Source organism: Eurosta solidaginis, chromosome 3 (assembly GCF_040869045.1).
Source record: "Eurosta solidaginis isolate ZX-2024a chromosome 3, ASM4086904v1, whole genome shotgun sequence".
In the NCBI taxonomy this organism is placed as follows: Eukaryota; Metazoa; Arthropoda; class Insecta; order Diptera; family Tephritidae; genus Eurosta; species Eurosta solidaginis.
This window is the reverse complement of record NC_090321.1, coordinates 176,587,206-176,615,197: the sequence shown is the minus strand read 5'-3', so window position 1 is coordinate 176,615,197 and position 27,992 is coordinate 176,587,206. Positions and strand designations below refer to the sequence as shown.

Sequence of the window (27,992 nt, the reverse complement as noted above, 5' to 3'; positions counted from 1 at the left end):
CTTTGCATTCTGGCGCTCCATCGTGTTTCAGATTCACGTTTGACAGTTTTTGTTAAAGCATTTTTTAATAATTCCCATCGTAACGTTGAACGTGAAAAAAAGATATATGCTTTCAATTATTCCACATCCTGTCGCAAGTGTTCCGCATATATGCATGCATTTTATAGTATAGAAAATTTTTTCCAGAAATCAATATTTTCCAAAAATCTGTTATAATAAAAATACAAATTATTCAGGAAGCTCTGCTTTGCGGACCATTTGGCACCCCCTCACTACGCCTCTTTTCGATTATTTAAAAAGAAACCTAATGGCAAATAAAAATACTTTAAAAAGTTGTCAAATTTAAATAAATAATTTTCTTTTATATAAAAAATAATACTCAAATTAAAACAACGAGAAGCGAACCATCTCCAAGAATGGAGGCTAAGCCAGAAGAAATGCATTTTTACATGCCCAGTATAACCAATATGGAACGTGACTTCGGTTACATTTCGACTATGCTGAGATGGAAGGATATTCGATTTTTCGGACCTCCACCGAGAGATTACTATCAAGCCGCCGACTTTTTCACGGAGAACGCCACTCAGCGTATTATGGTGCGCCAACGCGAAGCCGATGTTACGGTTATTGCTTATGCCGAGTTCAGTTTCTATCCATTAATAGGAGCGCTACCAGCCGATTGTTGGATACATTGGTTAAAGCAACATTTTTGGTACGTACCGGAGTGCATATTATACTCTCATACATTGCATGTAAACCGTCTTCTACTTAATGTAATAGCACCAGCGATAAATATCCTTTGACTTGGGGTGACACAATGTTCTTTACACGCTTCATATTCTTCCCGAAATATAATCCAACGCTTTTGAATCGCATACTTGAAGAATTCTTTCATCGTGAGTTCAAAATTCGGTATGTTGTGGTTTTGCAAATGCCTGACGATGACAGCTTGCTACCAGAAGGTAAGTGGACTAAATATGCTACAGGACATAGGAATATAAAAAATTACTTACAGATACACCATGCTATGATATGTTAGAAGGCCTGAGTACGGTTTTATACCCGCGTAATTTTAGCGTACAACAATGTCACAACGTTCAGCGGTTACACATAATCCATCGTAATAAAGTTATAGAAAGCATGCGCTTCCGAAAAGCTTTGTAAGTATTTTAGGATCAAAAACTAAGAGAACTTCATTCAGATATCTATTGCCTAGTTATTTTGGTTGGGCATAAAATAAAGTTATTACTGATCGGTAGATGCCCGCACTTGTGGGTAAACAGTAGGAGTTCTACTCAGCTCCGCTTCTTGCGAACTCGTTTGCACCCTCTGGGCAACATAAGCAACATATGTTCGTGACTAACCTTGAACGAAGGCCGAAAGAGAGGGAGCCACCTGCACGTCAGTTGATTAACTCATGTGGGGCTGCAATCGTGGGCCTGTCTTAGATCAATTGTTTCGCTGCATAAATGTTTATCGTTTTGCCCGGACGGTAGGACGGGTTTGGGTCCACAGGGTTAAAAACACTGGTCCTGAAAGAATCTTAAAACCATCTTGTGAGGCCAAGCTTTTTTGATGTGGTACCGGCTGTCACGGAAAAACAAACTCTTCTTCGAAAGAAAATATGCGGCCTACAGTGCTACGTTAAAGGGAGAGCAACAAGAAGAGTGTGGGAGGCGAGCCTCCTTTACAGGAAGGAAAAAGCAGACACAAAGGCGTGAGTCCCCTTGAGGTGGTAGCATCAGAAAAAACGCCCGCAAATTTTACGACAGACGGAAGGTCTTAAGTCCGGGGCAAACTCTTTTAACTGATGTCCAGACAGTTCTTAGATTACGGAGGGAACACTTCCCTGCTCTCCTAAATGTAGACACCGATATAGCACACGGAGGATGAAGCGGATCACGCAATCGAATACGATCGAATTAATGTCTCCCATCCGATTATGATGAAGTCAGAATAGCAATAACCAGATAAAAAACAAGGCCGCGGTAATGTAAGCCACATGCATCAGCTTCTTTCCAAAATATGGTCGGACGCAGGCCTGACGAGAGGGGGGAGGGGATTCCCCCCGGGCCCGGGGTTTCTCAGGAGGCCCGCGATTTAGAGGTTAGGTTAGGTTGAACTGGCCGGTCCATGAGGACCTCACATAGACTGATTGAGTCCGTAGTGTTACCAGAAGTTTGTTTTAACGACCAAACTGAAAATCCCTATCAAAAACCAGGACCTATGTTATAAAATAACTCCGTCCTCTTGGCAAATACTAGAAGCTTCCTAGGACTTAACCCACTTGCTGCTTCTAGATCTGACAGCTGTATCATTCCTAATAGCTGGAGTCTTAAGCCTGGCAAGTGCAGGGCACGAGCACAGAAGGTGCTCGATCGTTTCCTCCTCCAACTCGCACTTCCTACTTCTGCTATCACTGACCGAGCCTAATTTAAAGGCATGTGACGCCAGAAGGCAATGTCCAGTCAGAATACCCGTCATGAGTCTACAGTCCTCTCTTTTTAATGAAAGAAGCAACTTTGTTAATCTAAGGTTGTAAGATCTACACATAATCTTCGACACTTTACAGCCCCGCGCTTGAACCCACGCCTTTCCCGCTTGGTCGATCATGTCACCTCTCGCCTTCGTTTAATCTCGCCCAGTACAATTGGGACGTCTACGGAGCAAGCTTCAAGGGATGAGCCCTTTTTAGCTAGTTCGTCCGCTTTTTCATTCTCATCTATTCCCATATGCCCTGGGACCCAATATAGATGTATCCTTCTCCCTGTCCCGATTCTCTCCAGAGACTGCTTACACTCTAACACGCATTTAGATGCTGTGCTATGCGAGATTATTGCCTTAATTGCTGCTTGACTGTCAATATAAAAGTTAACACGGTTGCAGCTTAAGCTATTCTCTTCCAGGGTTTCTACTGCTTTGGTTACGGCTAATATTTCCGCTTGGAAAACGCTACAGTAATCCGTCAGCCTGTTTGTTCTGCTTATTTCCGGATCAGCACAGTATACCGCAGACCCTACTCCTTGCACTACTTTGGAACCATCTGTGTACACATGTATCGCCTCGTCCGCCATTTGCGCACCCTTGCGCCAACCGTCCACCTCTATTGTGGCCTTAAGAGCTCCCTCAAAGCACAGATAGGGAATCAGGTAGTCTGTTTGTCTTGTAATGATGATATGATAATGATGACGATATACAACTATGGCCATATGGTCGGCGCTCAAGCTGCCCCGAGGCACCGAGCCTAGTTGCGGTTGTTAATGCTATGTTCTTTGCTACCAGGTCTACAGGTGGAGTGTGCAGAATGGCATACAGTGCAGCCGTCGGGGTTGTCTTCAGGGCTCCCGTAATGCTAAGCATCTATAGTCTGCATACCCCCTCTAATTTTTTGAGGTATGTTGTTTTTTGTGTGGCTTTCCACCAAACAAGAGCTCCATAGCATAGAATAGGGCTTACAATCGCTGTAAAAACCCAATGAGAAAGAGAGGGCGATAAGCCCCACGTACACCCCAGCATTCTTTTACATGCATAGAGTGCCGTTGAGGCCTTCGTAACCCTCTCCTCCACGTTGAGCTTCCATGACAGCTTACTGTCTAGAATGATTCCTAGATATTTTGTGCAAGGTTTCTCCTGTAAGGTCACCCCTCCTAACTTAGGCCTGGTCCAATTTGGGACCTTGTACCTCTTTCTAAATAAGACCATATCCGTCTTCTCCGCATTGACTTTCAACCCGACATTAGATGTCCTGGTATGAATAACCCGAAGCGCCCGATCCATCAAAGAACTAATCGTTGGAAGGCACTTTCCACTTATGACAATTGCAACGTCATCTGCGTAAGCCGTAAGTTTTACAGGCCCCTCATCGAATCACCTGAGAAGTTGGCTGATGACCAGCGGCCACAGCAGAAGTGATAGCACCCCTCCCTGCGGCGTGCCCCTGTCCACTGATTTCGTGGCCTCGTACAGTCTCCATTGTGATGTAATCTTTCTGCAATTTAACATGCAGCCGAACCATCTGATTACGGCAGGATGTACTTTAATGTAATTAAGACCAGTCATAATCGCCCATTTTGAAACATTATTGAAAGCCCCGGCAATGTCCAAGAAGACTCCTGTATACTCCTTATATTCCAGGGATTTCTCTATGCTTATTACGACCCTATGCAATGCGGTGTCTACCGACTTGTCTTTGGTATACGCATGCTGTGTTGTGGATAGCAGCTTTTCATCCACGTTGGACTTTATGTACACATCTATCAGCCTCTCAAAGGTTTTGAGCTGAAATGATGTTAAGCTAAGGGGTCTATAGTCTTTGGGATACACGTGACCGATCTTCCCCGCCTTTGGTAGGAAAGCTACACGAGCAGTTCTCCAAGAGTGCGGTACATGATTCAGCCTTATGCACCCATTGAATATTATTTTAAGCGATTCCACGACCGCCATACTTGAAACTTGTAGCATGGCCGGGAATATACCGTCTGGGACCGGCGATTTAAACATAGAAAACGTTTTCACTGCCCATTCTATCTTGGTATCGGTCACCAAGCCCGGCACTACTAGCTCCGTGATCGAAGTGTGAGTGATGTCTGCTGGCTCTTCTAAACCGTCTCCCTATGGGAAATGTGTGTCGTGAAGCACCTCAAGGGATTCCTCACTATTACGTGACCATTCCCCGGTCTCTTTCTTTATTAGTCCCTGGACTATATTTCCCCTTTCTAGGACTTTTTTCAACCGTGCTGTTTCGCTGGAGCACTCTATGTCCGTACAGAAACTTTTCCATGAATTTCTCTTCGCCCAGGTAATTTCACGCTTGTAGATCCTCAGTAAATCCCTGTACTCGTCCCGACACGATTCGCTTTCCGCGGTCCTTGCGAGCTTAAACATTTCTCTTACCTGTCCTCTTAGAAGACTCAGCTCATTGCTCCACCATGGCGGCTTTGCTTTTCCTCTGAATCTTCTTAGAGGGCAAGCTTTGTTATACGCAGTCGTAACGTCCTTGTTAGGAATTCATTCGATTCCTCCAGTTTCTCCACATTGGCATCCTCTTTGGGTTGTCCCAGTTTTGTTTCTACATGTTTCTGGAATTTAGTCCAGTTCGTTGACCTAGGGTTTCTAAAGGTTCCTCCCTTCTCTACCCTCTTTAGGGGGATGCTGAAGCTGATATACGCATGGTCGGAGAAGGATGGTCTATCAAGAAACATCCAATCATACCTTGATATATCACGCTCGGAGCTCAATGTAATATCCAGAACATTGCTGGATGTTGGACCAATGTATGTAGGGACATTTCCCCTGTTGGCTATCTGCAAATTGGTTTGCAGGATGTAACAAAACAGAGATTCGCCTCTCTCGTTCGTATCTGCTCTTCCCCACGCATTGTGGTGCGCATTTGAATCTGCGCCTATGACCAACGGCCCTTTGCGCCCTTCCTCCTGTAATAGCCTTTTTCACTCCATCGGTGGAACCTCCGCAGCTTGGGCCATGTAGCGGGACGCCAGGATAAATGCCTGCTTATTCTTTTGGTCAACGGCCACCGATACGAAGTCCTCAGTTTTGTAATTAGGCAGCATATATGAATGCAGCTGTTTCCTTACCATTACTAAAGCTCGCACCCGTCCTTCCGTTTGCGCGTAGTAAACGTCAAACCCGCGCGCGCTCAAGGGTTAGGAGGAGTTCGCTCGATGCCACTTTACTGTGTTGGATGTTTATCTGTAGGACTCGCAGCACCATTGGGCTGTTTGTCCCCCTCCAGCACCTTCGTCGTGACATCGTCGTCCTCCACTTGCCCTTTTTGTTTAGAGTATTCGAGGCCCCCTTCAGCCTCTCGTTACTGTTGTGCCGGGTGTTCCTCTGTGCGAGTCACAGCACCATTTGGCAGTTGGTGCTCTTCTGACACCTTCGTGGTGACGTCGGGGACCTCCACCTGTCTTTTTTCCCTTAGGCTTTTGAGTTCCTTTTCGACTTCGCCCACCTCTAGCGTGTTAGGGTTTTTATCCGCGGGACTTCTTTTCCTGAGTCGCATGTAAATTTTGCCAGTGTCAAAGTACATTTTGCCAAGCTGCGTGTACAAAATATCCTCCGCCTGCTCGTTTATTTGGAAGATGTAACTGACCATCCCCGGTAGGCCGAGATACAGTAAGTACCTTCCAATCCTGTGTCGATATGTTTGGATTCTGATTCTGCAAAAGTCGCAGTGTGTCCTCCGACTTCAGCACGCATGGTATCCATACCTTAACTTTTGGTACCGTGGGGATTTGCGCTTTATCCACCACCTCAAACCGGGCGTTCGGGCTTTGCCTTTGGAGGTTTGGAACCACTTCCTCCAGCCACAGCAAGCTCCCGATGTTGTCACACGCTACCATCTTCACACCATTATGCCATCCCCCCGAATCAAAGGTTGGAAGGGGCTTACTTGGTTGTTCCCGCATCATCTTAAGCATTAAGCTAATAAGCTCCCTTTCCACAGATCTCCATCTTTGAGTAGTAATTTGTACGATCAACCAGCGCCACAGTCAATGACTGCTTTGCCACATCACTCACCTTCTCGGGAAAAGCCGGAGTCTTAGTGTTATCTCCCTTTGGCACCTCCGAGAAAGCCGGAGTCTTAGCGTTAACTACCTTTAACATCTCCGAGAAAGCCGGAGTCTTAGCGTTATCACCCTTTGGCTTATCTCCTATTTCCGTAGTTGGAACTTCCCTCTGACTAGCAGCTTTAGATGTACTTGCTACCTCGATATTGGGGCCTACTTGTCCTGTCTATGCGACTGCTCTGCCGGTTCTAGGACTGGGTCCTCTCTGCCTCTTGCAGACTTGTCGCCTTCCGCCGAACATTGCATCTTCATTCTGCATCTTCATTCTGCTTCCTCCTCGTACCGGTTGCAGAACCGAGGGTTTCTCACAGCAAACCCTTTGAACTGCCTTCGATCTACTTCTACCGCCTTATGGGCCTATTCCCAGCGCTCGATCTCCACTTCTGTTGGATCGACCACTACTCCAAAGCGTTGTACATTCTTAGTGCTATACGATACTGCGAGAGAGCTCTTTTACTTCCTCTGCTTCGTACCCTTCTCCACTCTTCTACTCCGTTTTCATTTGTGTGCTTCTCCAATACGGAGTTCATTGAATCAGCACTACTCTCGCTCCCCGAGTCCGACGCATCGCTTAATTCGTATTTGTCGCCCTTGGATTGCGACTCAGTCCTCCTCTTTACATCGTCTTTCATCTTGGTCGTACGAGCACCTGCCCGACAAGGCAGGCTCAGCGGTCCAGTATTATATACGGGGAAAGAATTGTCCGCCACAGCAGCGCCCCTTACTGTGGTAAGGCCATAAATACTTCCCGAGGTGACCCGGTAGCGGGAATACAGCCGAATTTATCCCCTGGCTGCAAATCGTCCAATAGGCACGGTCGCATAACACCCTGGATTAGGGGGTTGGCAGTTCTTGCTCACCAACATCCCGCCGCCCTCCTATGAGGCGAAACGGCGTAGATGTCAGTCCTAAACAGCTCCGCCTCATAGTCGGGCGTTATGGAGTTCGGCTAAGCCCTCACACCAACGACAAGGTGCATACCCTAGTGGGGGGCGATTTAGAGGTACTAAGAAATTTTTTTTTTCACGGCGGTCACTGTGGTGTGATGGTAGCGTGCTCCGTCTACCACACCGTATGCCCTGGGTTCACACCCCGGGCAAAGCAACTTCAAAATTTTATAAATAAGGTTTTTCAATTAGACAATTTTTCTAAGCGGGGTCGCCCCTCGGCAGTGTTTGGCAAGCGCTCGGGGTGTATTTCTGCCATGAAAAGCTCTCAGTGAAAACTCATCTGCCTGGCAGATGCCGTTCGGAGTCGGCATAAAACATGTAGGTCCCGTCCGGCCAATTTGTAGGGAAAATCAAGAGGAGCACGACGCAAATTGGAAGAGAAGCTCGGCCTTAGATCTCTTCGGAGGTTATCGCGCCTTACATTTGTTTTATTTATTTATAAGACATTTTTTTTTAATTCAGGAGATTCTTTAGTTGTTCCATGTGCAAATTTTAAGCCGAATTTCAAAAGCAACGAACATTGATAATGATTTTTTGCCTGGGCCTGAGGAGACAATAAAAACATCAAACAAAAATGTATGTTTACATGAATCCGAAATCGTAATTTTTCGTGGTGACACTGATGAAGGTTCATCTTCAAAAAGTCTTCCAACAATACCACCAACTCTGTATCAGAATCCAGATTATTTAAACGACTTCGATATCGGTACACTGAATAATGAAAGAGGCTTAGCTTTCAAAGGCGAAAGTATATATCTTGGTGAACGAAACAATGGACATTTTTTGGGCATCTAAGATCTCATAAGCCACTATGATCCGATACTTAGAAATCATTTGGAGAAAGTTATGATTTCACAACAGCAGCACAAACGTTTACAAGTTCACTATCTTTCCCCAGACATTCAGAACGAGTTTAAGCAAATTTGTGCAAGACACGTGAGCGAAACTATATTAGATCAACGCAAGAAGGCCAAGAACTTTGCTATTATCGTTGATGCTACGCCTGATTCTAGTCACGTTGAACATACTACGTTCATTTTGCTCTACCTCCATTTCAATTCGAAAGCAACAAATTTTACAATTCAAGAACGGGTTTTTGGCTTTCGTGGATTGTAACCAAAAAACTGGTCAGGAAATCGGTGATTTAATTTGCCATACTCTAGGTAAACATGAAATCCCATTAAAAGATTGTCTTGCACAAGGGTACTATAACGACGCCATTATGAAAGGAGCTTACAACGGAGCACAACGTCACATTCTCGACAAAAACTCGAATGCTGATTACTTGCCTTGTGCAACCCACAGTCTCAATTTATGTGGTGTTGATGCTGCAGAATGTTGTACGGCTGCAATTACTTTCTTCGGAATTGTGCAAAAATGTTTTACTATTTTCAGCAGCAGTCCACAACGATGGGACATCCTCAAAAAAAATGTACCGAGCTCTCTTCACAGTCTTTCAGACACTAAGTAGGCGGCTAGAATTGAGGCAATTAGACCATTCGCAAACCATGTTCCAGGATTAACACAAGCACCAAACGCATTACTTAAGCTAAATTTGACTGCACACGCATGCAGAGATGTTACCGGCATTCTCAAGTACATCAACAAGTGCGAATGTATCTTGCTGTCCTCAATTTGGTTCAAAATACTTACTACCGTTAATGAAAGAAACGTCGTACTCCAAGCTAGAGACGCCACCATAGATGTTGAGGTCCGACATCTAGATGCCTTATTGGCTGATTTGAAGTTGATCAGGAACCAATGGGAAACAATTTTAAACGAATGCAAAACAGTTGCCACTCAATTGAACATCTCGCCAAAGTTTCCAGACATTCGAAAGAGAAAACCCAATAGACGTTTTGGAGATAATGGAAATGAGATGATTACGGATGACTCAGAGTCTGATTTTAAAAACAATATATTCTTGGTGATCGTTGATTTGGTAATCACTGGCATTATTGAACGATTTGCAGCTATGAGAAATATGAATGAAACGTTTTCCTTTTTGTGGCAATTTGAAGGCATGGATGAAACTACGTTTCGGGCGAGCGCAGCAAAATTTGTCGAAAAACCGGTTAGTTTGGCAAAAAATCCGGCTATACGTATATCCGGATTCACAAATGGGAAATAATACGTAAACGCAAAATCTGGATATCCGTATGTCCGGATACTGGAATATAAAAGTTGAATATCTGCGTATCAGAATTGAACGAAGCAAACATCGAAAAATTATTCACAAAATATGTTTGTAGATTATTAAATTAACGTCAAAAATTAAAAAGCTACAATTTTACAAACAAGTGAAAATAGGAACAGTGCCATTTGTTTATATTGTGAAAAAACTCTGTTAATTGATTTAAATGCCCCACGAATTTATTGTTATTAATGTTAAATGCCTTGAGCTCGCACCTGGACTATGATATTTTTGTTCTCGTTGAGACGTGGCTAAACGAGAGTTCTTTGATAATGTACATATATTTCGATTCGAATTTTTACAGTGTGTTTCGAAAGGGCCGTGAGTATATTAAAATTGGTCACAGTAGAGGCGGAGGTGTTCTTATAGCAGTTAATCGGAAATTTCGCTCGTCACTCGTGACATTGAAGAATTATGATATACTATTGGATCAGCTCTGCGTGGCAGTAAAAGGCGTTTCAAACATTTTAATCTGCGCTTCTTATATTCCTCCGACAAGCAACGATATACTATACCGAGCACATGTGAACAATATTTTAGCATTAGCATCTAGTCATAATAATATATGTGTCATGGGTGACTTCAACTTGGGCAATATTGTTTGGTCTTATATTGATGATAGTAATGAGCTATATGCAAATAACGTAAATAGTATATCTGAATCCTACTTGGTTGATAACTTATCCAGTTGCGGCCTTTCTCAGATAAATTGTTTTCGAAATCTGCTTTCTCGCATTTTAGACTTAATTTTTGTCAACGATAATGTATATTTTTCTTTATTTGAATGCATTGATCCTTTATCTACTCTTGGTATTCATCATATACCATTCGTTTTAAAGGTCGAATTCTATTAGTTTAATTCGGCTCATTATGACGAAGAAGTTACTAGTTTCTGCTTCAGTCGAATGGATGCCGATATGGTTAACATTGCAGTTGATGCAATTGATTGCAATTCAATATTTTCCAACGTTGATGTTGCCAACTGCTTTGAAATCTTTAAATATAAGTTAGGTGAGATCTGCGTTGATCATATCCCAATCCTTAAGAAACCCAGATATAAAATACCTTGGTATACAAAACGATTGTTAAAACTTAAAAATTTAAGAAACAAATATTTCAAGAAATTTAAATTATCCAAATCTGTTATATATAAATAGAAATTTCTGCTTTATTCAAGTAAATTTAAATCCATGAACAGGGACTTGAAGCGTAATTATACTCGTAAGTTCGCATCGGATATAAAGCAAAACTCGAAATCATTTTGGAGATATGTCAATTCCAGAAAATCGTGTTCGTGTATACCTTCTGATGTCTATCTCAACGGGACCAAAGCGCACTCCACTATTGAAACTGTTAATCTCTTTGCTCATTTCTTCAAGTCAAACTTCGAAGCTGGCACTGACTTTGATCAGGTGTGTTACACGAACATAAATTCCCCGATAAATTTTGGATCGCTAACCCTAACACTCGCTGATATTGAAGAAAGAATCCGAAAACTGAAGATGTCTACTAAAACTGATGTGGGTGGGTTGTCTTCATACCTATAAAATAAAATAATTAAAAATAATTTTTAAGGTTAACGGTTTTATTGAAAACAATACTTACATAAAGTAATAATAATACTAAAAGCTAGAAAATAATTAGGTAGGTCCTAGGTACTAGTCATCACACTCCTCATCAATCTAGGGCGTTGATCAGACAATTAAATAAAAGCATTAGGCGCGTGAAATTTCTAAAAATGTGAGGCGTAGCATAACCTGATTAAAGTTCAGTTGGTCTTATATATGATTATCAATAGAAATTTGACGCGTCCAACGCTTTTATTTAATTGTCTGATCAACGCCCTAGATTGATGAGGAGTGTGATGACTAGTACCTAGAACCTACCTAATTATTTTCTAGCTTTTAGTATTATTATTACTTTATGTAATGTTTTCAATAAAACCGTTTAACTTAACAATTTTTTTTAATTATTTTATTTTCAAGTTTTTAGTCTTTATTTAATTGCCTATTATTTCTTATTCTATTTAGTTCATTTATTGACTCATTATTATAGGGACTCTTTCCTGACAATTTTTTACAATATAAGTCCTCAGTACATAATCTTTCCAAAGACTTTACTCGACTCTGCGCCACGTATGCTTGTCCCTCCTTCAACTCCAAAATATTTTGATGTCACTTCTATCGGACTGTATGTAATATTTGTTCCACATATGGACCAAATCGGACCACAAAATATCTCGATCTTTGCGCCACCTAGCGGCGATTTTTTTCATAGGTCGCTTTCTATTTTTGTATGTATTATGTGTTCCAAATATGAGCCAAATCGGACCACAAACACGATTTTTGTGAATATCTCGATCCTTGCGCCACCTAGCGGCCATTTTTTCATAGGTCGCTTTCTATTCTTGTATGTATTATGTGTTCCAAATATGAGCCAATTCGGACCACAAATACGATGTTTGTGTATATCTCGATCCTTGCGCCACCTAGCGGCGATTTTTTTCATAGGCCGCTTTCTATTCTTGTATGTATTATGTGTTCCAAATATGAGCCAAATCGGACCACAAATACGATTTTCGTGAATATCTCGATCCTTGCGCCACCTAGCGGCGATTTTTTTCTTATTATTGCATTGTCATCGGGTTCAAATTTCAACCTTGTAGCTTATCGGGAAGTTACTTAAATTTCAATTACAAAATTCGTGCCAGCCAGCCATCCAACCAACCAGTCTGTCAAGTCAAGCTAAATAAAACCGTTTAAAAAATGTTCTGCCCTTGCTTCCCCATTGTTGGTTCTGCTCAATAAATCACTTGAACGAGGAGCGTTTATTGATGCGTGGAAAGTCAGTTCTATCACTACCATGGTTCAACTATACATGGTTGGCTCATCTGTAAAGCAACAAAATATGTCTGTTCAAATTGTCAAAATCTGTGTATTGGGGTTGGTGCAAATGGTATGGAATGGAAACATAAAACTTAGCAGTTTTTGTATGTGTAAGTAAAATGTTGCCAATGTATTGGTTTCATTTTGAGTTTGCGATCTCCTTTTGACAATCCCTTCGACCATGTATCACTACAGTGTTTAAAAAAAGAACGATATTGCGAATTATCGGCCAATTTCAAAGATATCCTCAGTCTCAAAACTATTTGAGGCTATAGTTAAAAATAAAATTTATTTTGCGGTAAATCGCTTGATCTCCGCTCCGCTTGTTAAAGGTCGCTCAGCAGTTTCAAACATCGCCGTATTTTCGGAATACTGCATTTCTGCGTTTCAAAATCGCCTTCAAGTTGATTCAGTTTACACAGACTTTTCAAAAGCTTTTGAAAAGGTGACCCACACAATTTTATTATTGAAACTGAGAGATCTGGGATTTTATTCCACTCTTTTAAAATGGCTTGAATCCTATCTCTCCTCTCGTAAATGTGTGGTTACTGTTGATGGGACATCATCGGATCCTTTCATTGCGACTTTTTGGGGTTACACAGGGTAGCATACTGGGCCCGCTTCTATTCGTAATTTTCATCAATGATATAACCAGCTGTTTAAATTACGCAAATTTTCTGTTATACGCTGATGATCTTAAGATTTTTTCGACAATTACCAGCAATGAAGAAATGGTAAGGCTCAATCTTATATAGAGATAATGTTCCCGACTGGTGTCAACGTAATAAGTTGAATCTTAATATAAAAAGTGCTCACATGTTTGCTACTAAAAGTCTCGCTATCCGTTACCCACATGGTATACAATCGATGGTCTTCGATTATCCACTTTAAGTGAAATTACTGATCTTGGTGTTGTATTCGATTGTAAATTTCTGTTTCAAACCCATTTGAATTACATAATTGCGAAGGCATATTCAACACTTGCCTTCATTAAACATTTTAGCTCGGATCTTACCGATCCTTACAAATTAAAATTGCTATACACCTCTCTTGTGTGGTCTAAATTAGAATACGCTGTCTTTATCTGAAGGCCATTCTATAATTGTCACATTACCAGGCTTGAACGTGTGCAAAAAGTTTTTGTTCGCTTTGCCCTACGGTCGTTGTACTTCAATGACCCGATTACTTCTTACAGTAGTCGCTGTTTGCTTATAAAGCTGCAGACATTGGTGCTTTATCGGTAACCGTATAGGTAACCTTATAACAGCTGATTCGACCAACCTTATGAGAATCAATTCAATCGATTATTGGTGTCGTTAAAGTCGTAACCGTATCGTAGCCAACCAATTGGTTTTTGGTTTAGACGGCCCATACATGACACAAAAGCCATGCGCAAATATAAAGCGACGGAATTTGTACAAATGAAAATTTTGACATACACGGCTCAAAAACACTGCGCAATATTCATTTTTAATGTAGTGCAACAAATGAAAGATGTGTTTTAATTGTGTAAAAAGGCACTAATTTTATAAAAAAAACACTATTTTTTTTCCACAGTGCTGGTAATTTACAGTATAAGTCGAAAAACTCGCACCAGAAGCGTTTATTTTCCATTGTATTAATAATATATATTTTTTAGTTGCAAGACCAGCTCAACTCATTGCAGCACTGCGCATAATTCATTTTTCAACTAGCGTAACAAAAGAAACATATGTTCTAATTGTATAAAAAATTATTATGTATTATTGAATTTATGTGAATTCCTGTTACAAGCTAGAGATGGTCCTTACGCCTTCGATATTAACATTTTTAAGCAACAATTACTGATGTTATATTATCAGAAGCCACAGGTAAACTGTATAACATTCACCACACACGAAGAAAAAAGCATGTGCAATATTTGCAGACATGCGTAAATATCAAAATCGTTTTGATTTTAGCGCAGTTCTCTGCGCAAATAGCGCAACCAGTGCACACACCGGGCAAATCCTTGTGCAAATTGGTAATTGGCACAAGGATACTTGAGCCGTGTAATTGGCGTATTACCGTCGTAACGATGAACAGCTGATTACGTTAGGGATACGACTACAGCGATACGACAAACGGCACCAATGACTACAGCTTTAGCCTAAAATCGTTAAACAGCAGACGTTCTATTCTGTCTCTCACCTTTGTTTTCGACTTGATAAGTGGAGCGATTGACTGCCCATTTCTGATAGCCAGAATTTGTTTCAACATCCCACAGAGGAGTTTACGCAATCACGATACTTTCTGGCTGGACACGGTTAGAACAAATTACGCATCTAATGCTCCAATTTCAAGAGCTTTAAAAGAGTTTAATATGCTTTCAAATCCTGTGGATCTTGACTTTTCCTCCACAAAACATATGTTTAAATCAATATTAAATGACTTATATACGTAAACTTTTAGTTAATTTTTGGTTTTTACGATTAAATAACTGTGTGTCTATTTTTTTTTCTCTTGTAATCTGTATGAAAATGTTCACATTTTCTAGATTAATACGAGATAAATAAATAAATAAATAAATAAATATACATATATGGTACATCAATTTGTTGATTTCACTGGATATCCAAAAATACGGTTCTTAACAGGATCTTCATAAATCCGGATAGTTTCACAAACAAATATTAACCGCATATCCATGTCGACGGATTTTATCCGTGTCAACGGATATCCGTTTGGATATCCGAATATTCGAATATGCGGATAGTCACAGCTCTAATAAATAGTAAATATTCTGTGCTAATTTTATTTTCAGCTCTTAGTCCAAAAATCATTTAGTTTGTGTGGCAAACATTTTGTTTCATGTAATCCAATTTAATCAAATGTGTTGGTGGATTTTATATAGGGGGCCCTGTCAAGCGTATTGTGCTAAGATTGAGTCCCAGCGAGAATCGGCTGATTAATCAGTGCGGCTTCAGACCTGGTAAATCTACAATCGATCACGATATTCTCTCATAACGTATACGGCTGTGCAAAATGACGTTGAGCAACACCATCAGCTCAGTAAAAATTGGAATGACCTCTCGGAGCCGTTCGAAGCTAAACGAGGTTTTAGACAGGGTAACCTGCTATCGTGCGGTTACTTTAATTTGATGATGGAGAAAATTTACTAGCTGCAGAACTTAACCGCTATGGAACAATATTCTATAAAAGCATCCGCGTCGTAAGTTCTGCTTACTCCAAACTGGAAAAAGAAGCGGAAAAGGTGGGCTTGATGGGGAATGAGGACAAAACGAAATACCTGATGTCGTCAAGAAAGGAGTCAGCCATTATTTCGAAGTAGTAAAAGACTTCGTTTACTTGAGAACCAGCGTTAACACCAACAATATCAGCTCTGAAATCCAACGAAGAATCACTCTTGCCAATAAATGCTACTACTAGGTTGGCAATTGAAAAGTAAAGTCCTCCCCCGGCAAACGCAAATGATGCTCTACAAGTCACTTATCCTAGCCGCCCTGCTGTATGGTGCAGAAACATGGACCCTGGCAACATCAAATAAATCGGCTCTGGGAGTGTTGGAAAAGTTCTTCGAAAGACTTATGTGCCTCTACGCGTTGGAGATGGCGAGTATCGAAGATGATTTAATTATGACATCAACAAAGTTCAACGAGTTAAACGCAGCGATCCCGCTGGCTTGTCCATGTTTTGCGAATGAAAGTTGATGATCCGGCCAAGAAAGTATTTTTATTGGAACCCGCCAATGGAAGCAGAGCTGCAGGGCGGCCCCCACTCCGCGCGTCTGTTTGGATGGTCATAGCCGTTTAAACGGGAAAGCGCCAACTAAGTAAGTAACATATAAACGAGAAATTGAAGCGACAAAGGAAAAGAAGTAAATGTAAAAATGATGAAACAGAAGAATAAGAGGAAGAAAAAGGGCAGTATACATAATTATAATGTCGATAATGATGTGTCACGATGTCGATAATGAATGACACGGTTGGGAAGGCAAGACATGGCAAGAAAAGACAAGGAAAGGAAAAGGAAGAAAAGGAATGAAGAGTCAAGGAAAAGAAAAGAAAGACAAAGTAAATTAAGGGAAAAGGGCAGAAAAGGAGGTGAGATGAGAGGAAGAAAACAATTATCGACAGGATATATGCGTGTTATCCATTCCTTACCTACGAGCTATTGGTGTGCTATAGAGTGGATATAGACGTGTTATCGAAAGCAAGTGTATAACACTTCGATAACACGTCTATATCCATTTATTATTTGTTATAGTTTTCTATTATTTATCGAAAATTTGTCGATTAATCATCGATAAGCTATCGATATGTCACCCAAAGAGTTATCGATTATTATCGAAGTATTGCAGAAATGTGTTGAATTATTATCGAAACTTTATCAGTTATTTACCGCCATTTATCATTAGCTTTCAAAGAAGATATTGATTTGCTATTTAAAAATTACTGATTTGATAACGAAAGATTATTAAAATGTTACCAATATGTTATCCGTGTGGTATCGCTTTGAAAATATTCTGAATGTGGCTTTTCGGAACTGCCTGTATGCTAAGAATGTGGGAAAATCTCAGATGCTATATAACCGCTCAAAATATTGTTATCTTCACCCCATGTTTTTCAAAAACGTTTACATCTAAGGAACGTGAGAACGCCCTGAATCGGAACTGTTCCCTATCAAAAAGTGACCTATCTTGAAACGAGTGTTTTGTAAAATACTTTTGATCACTCGATCTTCGCATAACACCCCACTCTCCTTATTTCGATGTATGCGTCTCTCATCCTTCCTTTCCGTACTTTAACACTCCTTCATACTCCGTGTTATACAAAACCGGCATCAGTGCACGGACTTTATCACTTTATTGGTAGATCTACCAACTTTTTAGCCCATTTTCATTTTCTACCACTTCTACCACCAAAGCCCAAAAATCTACCAACATTTGCCTTTGTAAGGAAATTAAGAAACGATTGTTCCCGTACTTAAAGTTTTTCCATTCCATAAGACTTCCATGGAAATTCTTAATAACGAATGGCGATCATTAATGTTATATGATAAGGAAAAAATAGAAAAGATATTTTCCGAAGATATTCTTAAAGGATGGATAAAATTGGGAACTGAAAAGGGTCTTCTAGAAGAAAGTTTGTTTGAAAATTTGAGTGAATAAATGTGCTCCTTAGCAATATTACCTCATAGTAGTGCAGCCGCAGAAAGGTCGTTCTCTATAATGAACGACATAAAAACCGCCAAGCGTAATGGATTAAAAATTTCAAGCATTTCCAATCAAATATTAATGAAAGAGTATTGTATCGGACGGACTTTATTTCAGCCTCCAATTGAATTAATAAGATTTTGTAAAAAATTTTAATTTTTAGAAGGTGATTTTGTTCCTTGTATTTAACAACACCCATGTGGCAATCCATTTTTCTTTTGTTTTTTTCTGACATTTTTTTTGTTGTTGAAAATTTGGTTTTTATTTTGAAAAATTTGTGCACAAATACAATACAAGAAATAAATACTCGCAAATATTTTCCTGCGCTATTTTCATCAGTTTTTTACAAGGCGAATCTATAACAGGTGGTGGCAAAGCGAATTCAATCAATTCGCCGTGCAGATGAATGTCAAGTCAAAAGAAAATTTTCATAGATTTCGATTAACTGACATTTTGTTGTACAAGGCTTTGTATGGAAAATTATCAAGAAGAAGCAATCAGCTGATGGGATAACAACACTTGGTTCTGAATTCCCCTTGGTTTTTTATGAATAATTTTGAACGAAAATAGAAATAAGAAAAATACTGTTACATTTGACAATTGTTGTTGTAATTAGAGGAATCAGCAAAGTTTACATGTTTTTTTTTAAGCGTTATTTCCGTGAAATTTGCTTTATTTGTTTTACAATAAAATATGAATTGTTTTGTACAAATATAAAGTGCAGCTATTGTTTTCTTGGGAAAAAATCTACCAACTTCTACCACTATTTAAATTTTTCATCTACCAACATTCTCTTTTTAAAGTTCCGTGCATTGGCCGACATCCTTCCTTTTCAAAACAGTGGAGTATTCATTATCGTGTCAGATTTTCGCCCGAGCTTGCTGAAAGCCAACGGAATTCGGTCTATTTTAACTTGCGTAATCCATTCCTCGACGTTAAGTATTCCTTGTAATCCCGAAGATGTTCCTGACATTGATCGCAATGTGACTAATTCGTTTTCCCCTTTTTTAATTATTTTTTTCACGCTGATACCTGGTAAAGACGGTTCAGGCACCATAAAATTGCCTTTATCATCAGTGAAAATTGACCTTTCGTTCGTTTTTTGTTGTCGTACAATGTATTAAATATAAATTGATTTTTTTAGACCCGAAGATAATGATGACATCGTAGAAGTAATTGACGTGGAACGTCCAGATTTACGAGAGGAATATGGCGATTTTTACATAGCCGAAGAACTGCAAAAAGAAATTGATGAAAATGATACACACAATACATTTATAGCATGCGAGGTAAATATTGAAAGGCATTCACCTAGGACCTCCCTGTAGTTTTGGGATCATTTTTGGACTATTCGGGGAGAGTTTTCAGCTTCTTTTTGGATTGGTATCGAGGTAATTTCGGGACTATTTTGAGGTAATTTTCAGGAATACTATTTAGTTATGTTTCGGCACTACTCGAAATCGTTTAAGGACTAGGTATTTCGGAATCTTTTCGCGATAGTGAGTGTTTAAAGCTTTTTCTGGGGCTATTTAAGGACTATTATGGGACCGTTTAAGAATTGTGTTAAGGCTTTTTTCGAGACTGAATGATTTCGGTTTCTTAATTGTTCCCGAAATAATATCGCAATCATTATGAAATTTTTTCGATACTATTCGCAGATAATTTCGGAATTATTTTCGGAGCCATTTCGAGATTGTTTTCAACATAATTTTAAGATACTTTAAAATTATAGCCGGATGATAATTTTGAGATTGCTTTCGAAACTATTTCAAGATGATTTCAGAACTATCAAAGGCTATTTGGGATTGTTGTCTGGATAATTTCGGATCATTTTGAGATCGTTTCGGAACCATCTATAGATTATTTCGCAATTGCTTGCCTTAATAATTTATGACTGTTTCAAGAGTATTGAGTGATGACTTCGAAATTGATTTAGGGACCTTATCCAAGCTATGTTGCAATAATTTTTGTTTGTTTGTAAATCCTAGTACTTTATATTTTCAAAGTATTTGCTTTTTCATGTAGTTACAACATCAAACGGTCGGTTTTATTTGGCTAAATGATGATGTCAGTATCCAAACACTGGTGGAGAATTTCGATTGTGAAGGCTATGGAAATATGATACGATTTTCACACGACAAACCATATCTAGAGAAGCGTATGACAGTTTCGTAAGTATGATAAGTAAAAGCGAAAAGTACCTTGACATATTGGAAACCAAAGATCTACCGGTGATGCACTGGCAGTTTTACTAAAAACACAGCTGTGATAACGACTTATTCCAAAATTATTTATTTGAGTGACAAAATTCTAATTGTTATAAAGTTAAGTGGAGAAATAAAGTCGGTGAGGGAGGTTATGTATCAGTATGGTTATGGTTTGCAATAGTTAATTTTTTTATCGATTTATATACATATCTGTATTATAAACTTTTTTGTTTAGCGGCATCGAGAAAAAGCCTTACCACAAACTCTTCACACCAGAAGTAGTCAATGAAATATATGATGAAGATTTGGAGAGACTAATTATCAAAACTCTTAAGGGACATACAAAGTAAATCAGATATTTAAATTAATAAACGATAATTGGATTTCTGTAATCATACATTTTTTATATTAGAGATTTTACATGCACACGTCCTACGTGTCCGGGAGTACAAGCCAAACTGCAAATGGGTTGCGGAGCAGGCGATACGGATGATAAATACTTTCTTTTGCGAGAAGAATTTCTACGAAAAATGCAGCTGATAGAAACTTGTATGTACATACTATAATGCTAGAATTTACACTACTTTTTGTTCAATCATTCCGACTTTTTGATGACTTTCTATGCAGATTTTGCTAGTCCGGAACACTACCAAGTAGGCTTCCGTAAGCGTCTGCGTATTCTATACAACGTGCCACAATCGTATAACCACGCTGAAGATGGTGAATTCCCATTTGATACATATTCCAATGTATTCGCCATAAAATTGTTGGGATTGAATGAAACTACAGATATGCGATATGCATCTCGCCTAATAGCGACTGCTTTCACAGCACATCCAGAGCGAGATTACTGCATCATATCCATACCGAATAAGGTTCAAATATCGAGAAGTGTTGCAATGTTGCTTGGCATTTTTGTGGTGAGTTTGAATCTTGATGATGTGGTTGTTGTTGTTGTTGTAGCGATAAAGACACTCCTAGGAGGTTGGAGTGTTATCGATGTTGATGGTCATGTATTGCGTTTATCAACCCCTTGAACCCCTTGCTTTCGACAACAAACATAAACTTATGAAACTTAACATTTTATTTTTAAATTCTTCAATTTAGAGTCTCGTTCCACGTCCTGGTTCTAAAATCGATGATAATGTTTATATAATTAATCGGAGCACAATTTTCGGGTACATGGGCGCTATGAATATATTGCCGGAGGACGTCGCCTATGTTGAAAAAATACTGGAAAAATCAAATGCTATGCTTAATAAACGTGCCTCAACTTACTCGGTAACAATCTCGCATCATATTATTTTATCGCCGGAAGCAATGGCTGAAACTAGGCTCGTGCAAGCCGTATTAGCCGATGTATTTGATAATCCAAACAGTGACTATCATTTCTTAACAATACGTTGTGGTGATTCGATGCGTTCTATGGAATCAACTACCATTGTAGGATTTGTTATAATTCGGTAAAACTCCAGCTAAATTTGAGGAAATGCAGATATCTTATTAGAAAATTTATAATTCTTTTTTTTCATATTACAGACCCTTCTATAGACAAGTTGAGCTTGGATATAAATATTATTTTATGCTCAATGAGTTGAGTTTTAAACGCACTCCAGGTGAAATTGTTTTATTAAGATTACATCCAAATTTCATGTGGGAATCCGATGCAATTTTTCGCCACATATCCTGCGCTACGGGTTACTGGGAATTTTATTACTTGGCACCAACATTGGTAAGTATTTAAAACCAAACGAAACGACGTTTATATTCAAATGTACAGTATGAGACGCTGTGGCCTATAACGCCATGCCCATGAACTTTTGCAATTTGTATATTGTCACTGGTCCTTTAGTGGTCTACAATGTTTAACTTACATGTTACAGCATCAAAAGATAATTATTAACGGCATTGTTTGCTTTATAAAAGATTATTTTAATTTATTTAATAATTTGGGAAAAATTTAAACAACGTGACATCAGGACGGACAAGGCGACAGATGTTTCGATTATACCTTGTAAATCTCTTCAAAGCCTTTTCTCCCGAGAGTGGGAGTCGAACCCGCACTCCTACGATAGTTGAAAATGGTTACAAACGCATTCAGCTACGTCATGCCTTAGTTGTTGTAAAGTTTTTCCCAATTGCTTTCTTTCGCATATATTATCTTCTACACATCACATAATTCGTATGTAGTTATGTGTTGAAGTTATGCATGTTTTTAAGGCAGTTTTCAGAGAAACTTGGTATTTGTTGTTGGTTTCGTTCTATTTATAGAACTACGACGAATTAACCAAATGTTGTCTACTTATATGAGTTAACCGGGGACAAACTTTACAACAACTAAGCAAACTCATATAAAAAATATTATTTTATTTTGCTGAGAACGCCATGATTCTCAAGTTAAGCCACTGTTTCTAAACAACTCTTGAGACTAAAAGCTTCCCAAGGCAGTCGGTTCTATGTACCGGAGGGACTCGGGATTTTTCCCGACCAAGGACTGTTATTTCAGTGTAACCCCATTGAATTTGCTGCGTCCCTACCACAAATTATCATCCTCCCAGCAGCCCCTTGCAGCGGAACTGCTCTGCATTCTCTTGCTCCGGGAAGGTATCGAACCCAATCCGGGTCCGCACTTTCATAAACTTCAATACAGGAAAGCGGGATGGACACAAATCTTTTACAGACAACCGCTTTGCTGCCTTCCGTATCCCGACTGATGCTCGCCAAGGGGAACGTGCTTTCCGCAAGGTCATTGAATTCGCCTCGGCTCGCTTCATTCCCGCTGGTAGAATTCCCGAAATTCGGCCTCACTTTCCGGCGGAGGCCGCAAATTTAGCGGGAGAACGTGACCTTATAAGACAGCTCGATCCCGGCGACCCCCAAATAAGGGATATAATCAAATGCATCAGATCGCTTGTGGATGAACACAAGCGGGCGAAATGGGAGGAGCACCTAAGCGGTTGTAACCTCTCTGCCGGTTGTTGTTGTTGTTGTTGTAGCGATAAGGTTGCTCCCCGAAGGCTTTGGGGAGTGTTATCGATGTGATGGGCCTTTGCCGGATACAGATCCGGTACGCTCCGGTACCACAGCACCATTAAGGTGCTAGCCCGACCATTTCGGGAACGATTTATGTGGCCACATTAAGCCTTCAGGCCATCCCCTCCCTCTCCACCCCCAAGTTCCATGAGGAGCTTGGGGTCGCCAGAGCCTCGCCTGTTAGTGAAACAGGATTCGCCGCGGATAGGTGAGGTTGACAATTGGGTTTGGAGAAGCTATATTTTGCGCTGGCAACCTGAAGGGTTGCGCTACACAGCCCCTTGAATCTGGTATTTTAGTCTCCTCTTACGACAGGCATACCTACCGCGGGTATATTCTGACCCCCTAACCCGCTGGGGCCCTATCTGCCGGTGCGGTGCGACACCTCCCATTTGAAAAGGTTGGCCGCATCCCTTAATTGTGGCAACACAAGTCTGAGATTACAGAAGGATTGAAGAAACTGCCTCTTTGCCGGTGTAGGTAAGCTTTGGAACTCACTCCGGGTCCGCACTTTCATAAACTTTAATACAGGAAAGTGGGATGGATACAAATCCTTTACAGACAACCGCTTTGCTGCCCTCCGTATCCCGACTGATGCTCGCCAAGGGGAACGTGCTTTCCGCAAGGTCATTGAATTCGCCTCGGCTCGCTTCATTCCCGTCGGTAGAATTCCCTAAATTCGGCCTCACTTTCCGGCGGAGGCCGCAAATTTAGCGAGAGAACGTGACCTTATAAGACAGCTCGATCCCGGCGACCCCCAAATAAGGGATATAATCAAATGCATCAGATTGCTTGTGGATGAACACAAGCGGGCGAAATGGGAGGAGCACCTAAGCGGTTGTAACCTCTCTGCCGGTTGTTGTTGTTGTAGCGATAAGGTTGCTCCCCGAAGGTTTTGGGGAGTGTTATCGATGTGATGGTCCTTTGCGTGATACAGATCCGGTACGCTCCGGTACCACAGCACCATTAAGGTGCTAGCCCGACCATCTCGGGAACGATTTATGTGGCCACATTAAGCCTGCAGGCCATCCCCTCCCTCTCCACCCCCAAGTTCCATGAGGAGCTCCCAGTTGAAAAGGTTGGCCGCATCCCTTAATTGTGGCAACACAAGTCTGAGATTACAGAAGGATTGAAGAAACTGCCTCTCTGCCGGTGTAGGTAAGCTTTGGTCCACCGTCAAGTCCCTATCGAATCCGTCTAAGCACAATGAAAAATTTTCATCGCCTTTGGCGATAAAGTGCTGTCGGGTGCGAAAAAATGTGGGAACGCTTTCTGCCGGCAATATGTAATGCATTTTACGGTGGACAAAGTTAGACGGCGGGCCAACAGACGCGCACACAAGCATAAATACAACGCGTCCCCAATTACCATCACCGCCAAGGAGGTTGAGGATGCCATCATCCTTAGCGCCCAGCTTTGCTCAAAATACAATCTATTTTTGTAGAGCGAGTTAAAACCACTTGCCAATGATTTGGTCAAACAAATGCAGCCCATTGAACCCCGCCACATTGCACAAATACACCGTAAGGACTACACGAAACCTCCACCCGCCGCCATTGAAGACCTCCAAGTTGACGAAAATATAACCTATAGCATCTATTATCACAACTTATTGCCATCGAAAACATTCGGTAATTCTGATCCCATCATAATAATTGGCTTCAATAATTTGACGCGCGCTCTTCTCCGTAAACTTCTTTTCAACTTTACAAATTCAAGGTAAAATTTAATACAAACGTTAATATGAATATATGTATTTAATTAGCGAGACATGCTCATATTGCTTTATATAATTGTTTTTGTTATTGATAATAGAGAAAAATTACAAAGTTTACAAACGGCTATGGTTACTAGGTCATGTTTCTGAATTTCACTCCTTCATCAGCTAGCTTTTCGGGATCTGAGTATTGAACTTAAAATCCCCAACATTCATAATTTATACTACTGTAAAGGCTCTGGAGGGTGCGCATATAATTATTCCACACAATTAGGATTAAAAAAGTATAAAATTAGTATGTACCCAATGGTGTATAAAGGAATAGCAAAAATAGGCAATACTTAGAGGCCAATTGCAAAGCGAGCAACGGGAAATTCATATGGCTGAGTGATTAAAGGCATCTGATTTACACTAGTATATAAAGTATGAATGTTGGAGATTTCAAGTTCCATACTCAGCTCCCGAAAAGCTAGCTGATGAAGAAGTGAAATTCAGCAAGAAAGTCCTAGTAACCATCGCCGTTTGTAAACTTTGTAATTTTTCTCTAATATCAATAACAATGTTAATATTAATAGTTTGATATATTTTTTTTCTCATTGGAATTTCTCAGCGTCAGAAAAGGCCATTGTTGCCTGCCACGACTCCGTGTTATCGTCATTGCAGCGGTTGGACTGCTAGAAGGGGCGTATGACAGTAATTTTAGATGCGGTGTATGTGATAATCAGGACGATTGTTATATTAATTTTGAAAATAGTCATAGTTATGTGCGGGATACCACGCGTTGTATGGATTTTCGTAAATTTTTCTCTTTTGTCAGTTCGAGCGTGGAGGAAATTAAAAGGTAAGGGAGCCTTAAGATATTTATTATATTACTCTGAAAGACTACAGACTTCCTTGTCCACAAATGGCCCACAAAGTCAAGTAGAGCGAACGCACGTTGAGAAAGTCGAAGCCGAAGATCACATAAGTCAGTTTCCGAAAAAACTTTGCTTAATGATAATTCTATGCCCAGCCCACAAGGAGGGGGATCCTGCAAACTGCGCCAACTATCGCGGAATCAGTCTCCTTAATATCGCATATAAAGTCTTATCAAGCATCTCGTGCGAGAGACTGAAGCCCACCGTGAATCGGCTGATTGAAACTTATCAGTGCGGCTTCGAACCTGGTAAATCTTCCATGGACCAGAGCGCTAAATCTTGGAAAACCACCGAAAAAAAGAATTGACACACATCAACTCTTCGTCGATTTTAAAGCCGTCATCGACAGCACGAAAAGGAGCTACCTATATGCCGCTATGTGTGAATGTGGTTTCGCCGCAAAACTTTTACGGCTGTGCAAAATGACGCCGAGCAACACCATCAGCTCAGTCATAATTGGGAAGGACCTTTCCGAGCCATTCGAAGCTAAACGAGGTCTTAGAGAAGGTGAGCTCCTATCGTGCAGTTTCTTCAATTTGATGCTGGATAAAATAATACAAGCTGAATATTTTTTTGCGCTATGGAACACCATCCTATGAAACCGTGTAACTACTGGCGTATGCTGACGACATTTATATCGTCATTCTGCCTAATTCAAACTAGAAAGAGAAGCGGAAAAGATGGGTTTGACGATGAATGAGGACAAAACAAAATACCTGCTGTCATCAAGCAAAGACTCAGTGCATTTGCGCCTTGGCAACTACGCCACTTTTGGCAGCCATAATTTCGAAATAGTAAAAGACTTCGTTTATTTGGGCACCAGTATTAACACAAACAACAATATCAGCTTTGAAAACCAACGAATAATCACTCTTGCCAATAAATGCTAGGTAGGCAATTGAAAAGTAAAGTCCTTTCTCTGCAAACGAAAATCATTCTCTACAAGTCGCTTGTCGTACCCGTCCTACTATGTGGTACAGAAGCATGGACCATGACAACATCAGATGAAGCGGCTCTAGGAGTGTTCGAGAGAAAAGTTCTTCGAAAGAATTACGGACCTCTACGCGTTGGCGACGGCTAGTTACGAAGAAGGTTTAATGATGAGGTGTACGAGCTTTACGCAGACATCAACATAGTCCAGCGAATTAAAGCGCAGCGGCTACGCTGGCTAGGCCATGTTATGCTAATGAAAGACAACGCTCCGGCTAAGAAAGTGTTTCTATCAGAACCCGGAAGGAAAAAAAAGATCCGTTAGGGGGCGCACGGTTCGAAATAATTAGATAAGAATTTGAAAATTTTCAAACAGCTTTTAAGTAACTTCTCGATGAGCTAGAGGGTTGAAATTTTAATTCAGAGGTCGATGACACGATACAGAAAGATTCACTAGGGGGCGCACGGTATGAGATATTTAGAAAAATCGTACGAAACGGAGGGAATTTTGGGATTGATTTTTATGTAAGTTCTCATTGAGCTACAACTGCAAAACTTCACAGATAGGATAAGACCCCGAGAAAATTTAAGAAAAGGAGTAAAAAACTCCGTTAGGTGGCACACGGATCGAAATATTTAGATAACAATTCGGAAGTTTTGTGTTTTGAGATCGATTTTAAAGTAACTTCTCATTGAGCTACAAACATGAAACCTCAGAGACAGTTTAAGACACCGTGACAAAGGAACAAAAGGAGCAAAAATTCCGTGAGGTGGCGCACGGATCGAAAAAATTAGATAATAATTTGGAAATTTGAAACCGGGTTTTAAGAAACTTCTCGATGAACTAGAGGCTAAAAATTTAGAGCTTAATTCAGAGATCGATGATAGCGGATGACACGATACAAAAAGTTTCGCTAGGGGGCGCACGGACTGAGATATTTAGAAAAATCAAACGTAACGGAGCGAATTTTGGGATTGATTTTTATGTAATTTCTCATTGAGCTACAAGCGTAAAATTTAATAGATAGGTTAAGACACCGAGAAAATGTAAGAAAAGGAGAAAATAAAAATAAAATAAAAAAATTGTAAGCACTTCTTTTATATAAATGGACAAAAATCAGTGAGCATATTCTTGCTAAACTTTGATTTTAAAATTTTGACATAGAAATTGCAAAAATATTTATGAGAAGTAAAAATATTGTAACGAATTTGCTGCAAATCCTCTTATTTGCAATCCTCTGCTAAGTTCGTATCGCTAAACTGTTGAATAAATAACTCCAATATTGAATGATGGAAAAATGGCCTTTATTAAAGTACTTCACAATAACACTTATACTTTGCTACTCGCTGGCTTAATAACCAAACTGATTGATAA

The 27,992-nt window shown here is 40.2% G+C and overlaps 1 protein-coding gene across 5 annotated transcripts in view; it reads left to right on the top strand.

Moving 5' to 3' along the window:
• Positions 1-411: 411 nt before the first annotated feature.
• Positions 412-27,992, top strand: part of LOC137244666 (cilia- and flagella-associated protein 61-like) — a 76,241-nt gene continuing 48,660 nt past the window's right edge. For all 5 annotated transcript variants that reach the window (XM_067774006.1, XM_067774004.1, XM_067774005.1 and 2 more), the window contains exons 1-12: positions 412-712; positions 781-962; positions 1,016-1,160; positions 18,958-19,102; positions 19,839-19,984; positions 20,256-20,366; positions 20,433-20,569; positions 20,648-20,940; positions 21,128-21,483; positions 21,560-21,752; positions 24,498-24,772; positions 25,381-25,611. In XM_067774006.1, coding sequence (XP_067630107.1) covers positions 417-712; positions 781-962; positions 1,016-1,160; positions 18,958-19,102; positions 19,839-19,984; positions 20,256-20,366; positions 20,433-20,569; positions 20,648-20,940; positions 21,128-21,483; positions 21,560-21,752; positions 24,498-24,772; positions 25,381-25,611 — 2,510 coding nt within the window. In that variant the 5' untranslated portion in view covers positions 412-416. The remainder of the gene's footprint in view (positions 713-780; positions 963-1,015; positions 1,161-18,957; positions 19,103-19,838; positions 19,985-20,255; positions 20,367-20,432; positions 20,570-20,647; positions 20,941-21,127; positions 21,484-21,559; positions 21,753-24,497; positions 24,773-25,380; positions 25,612-27,992) is intronic.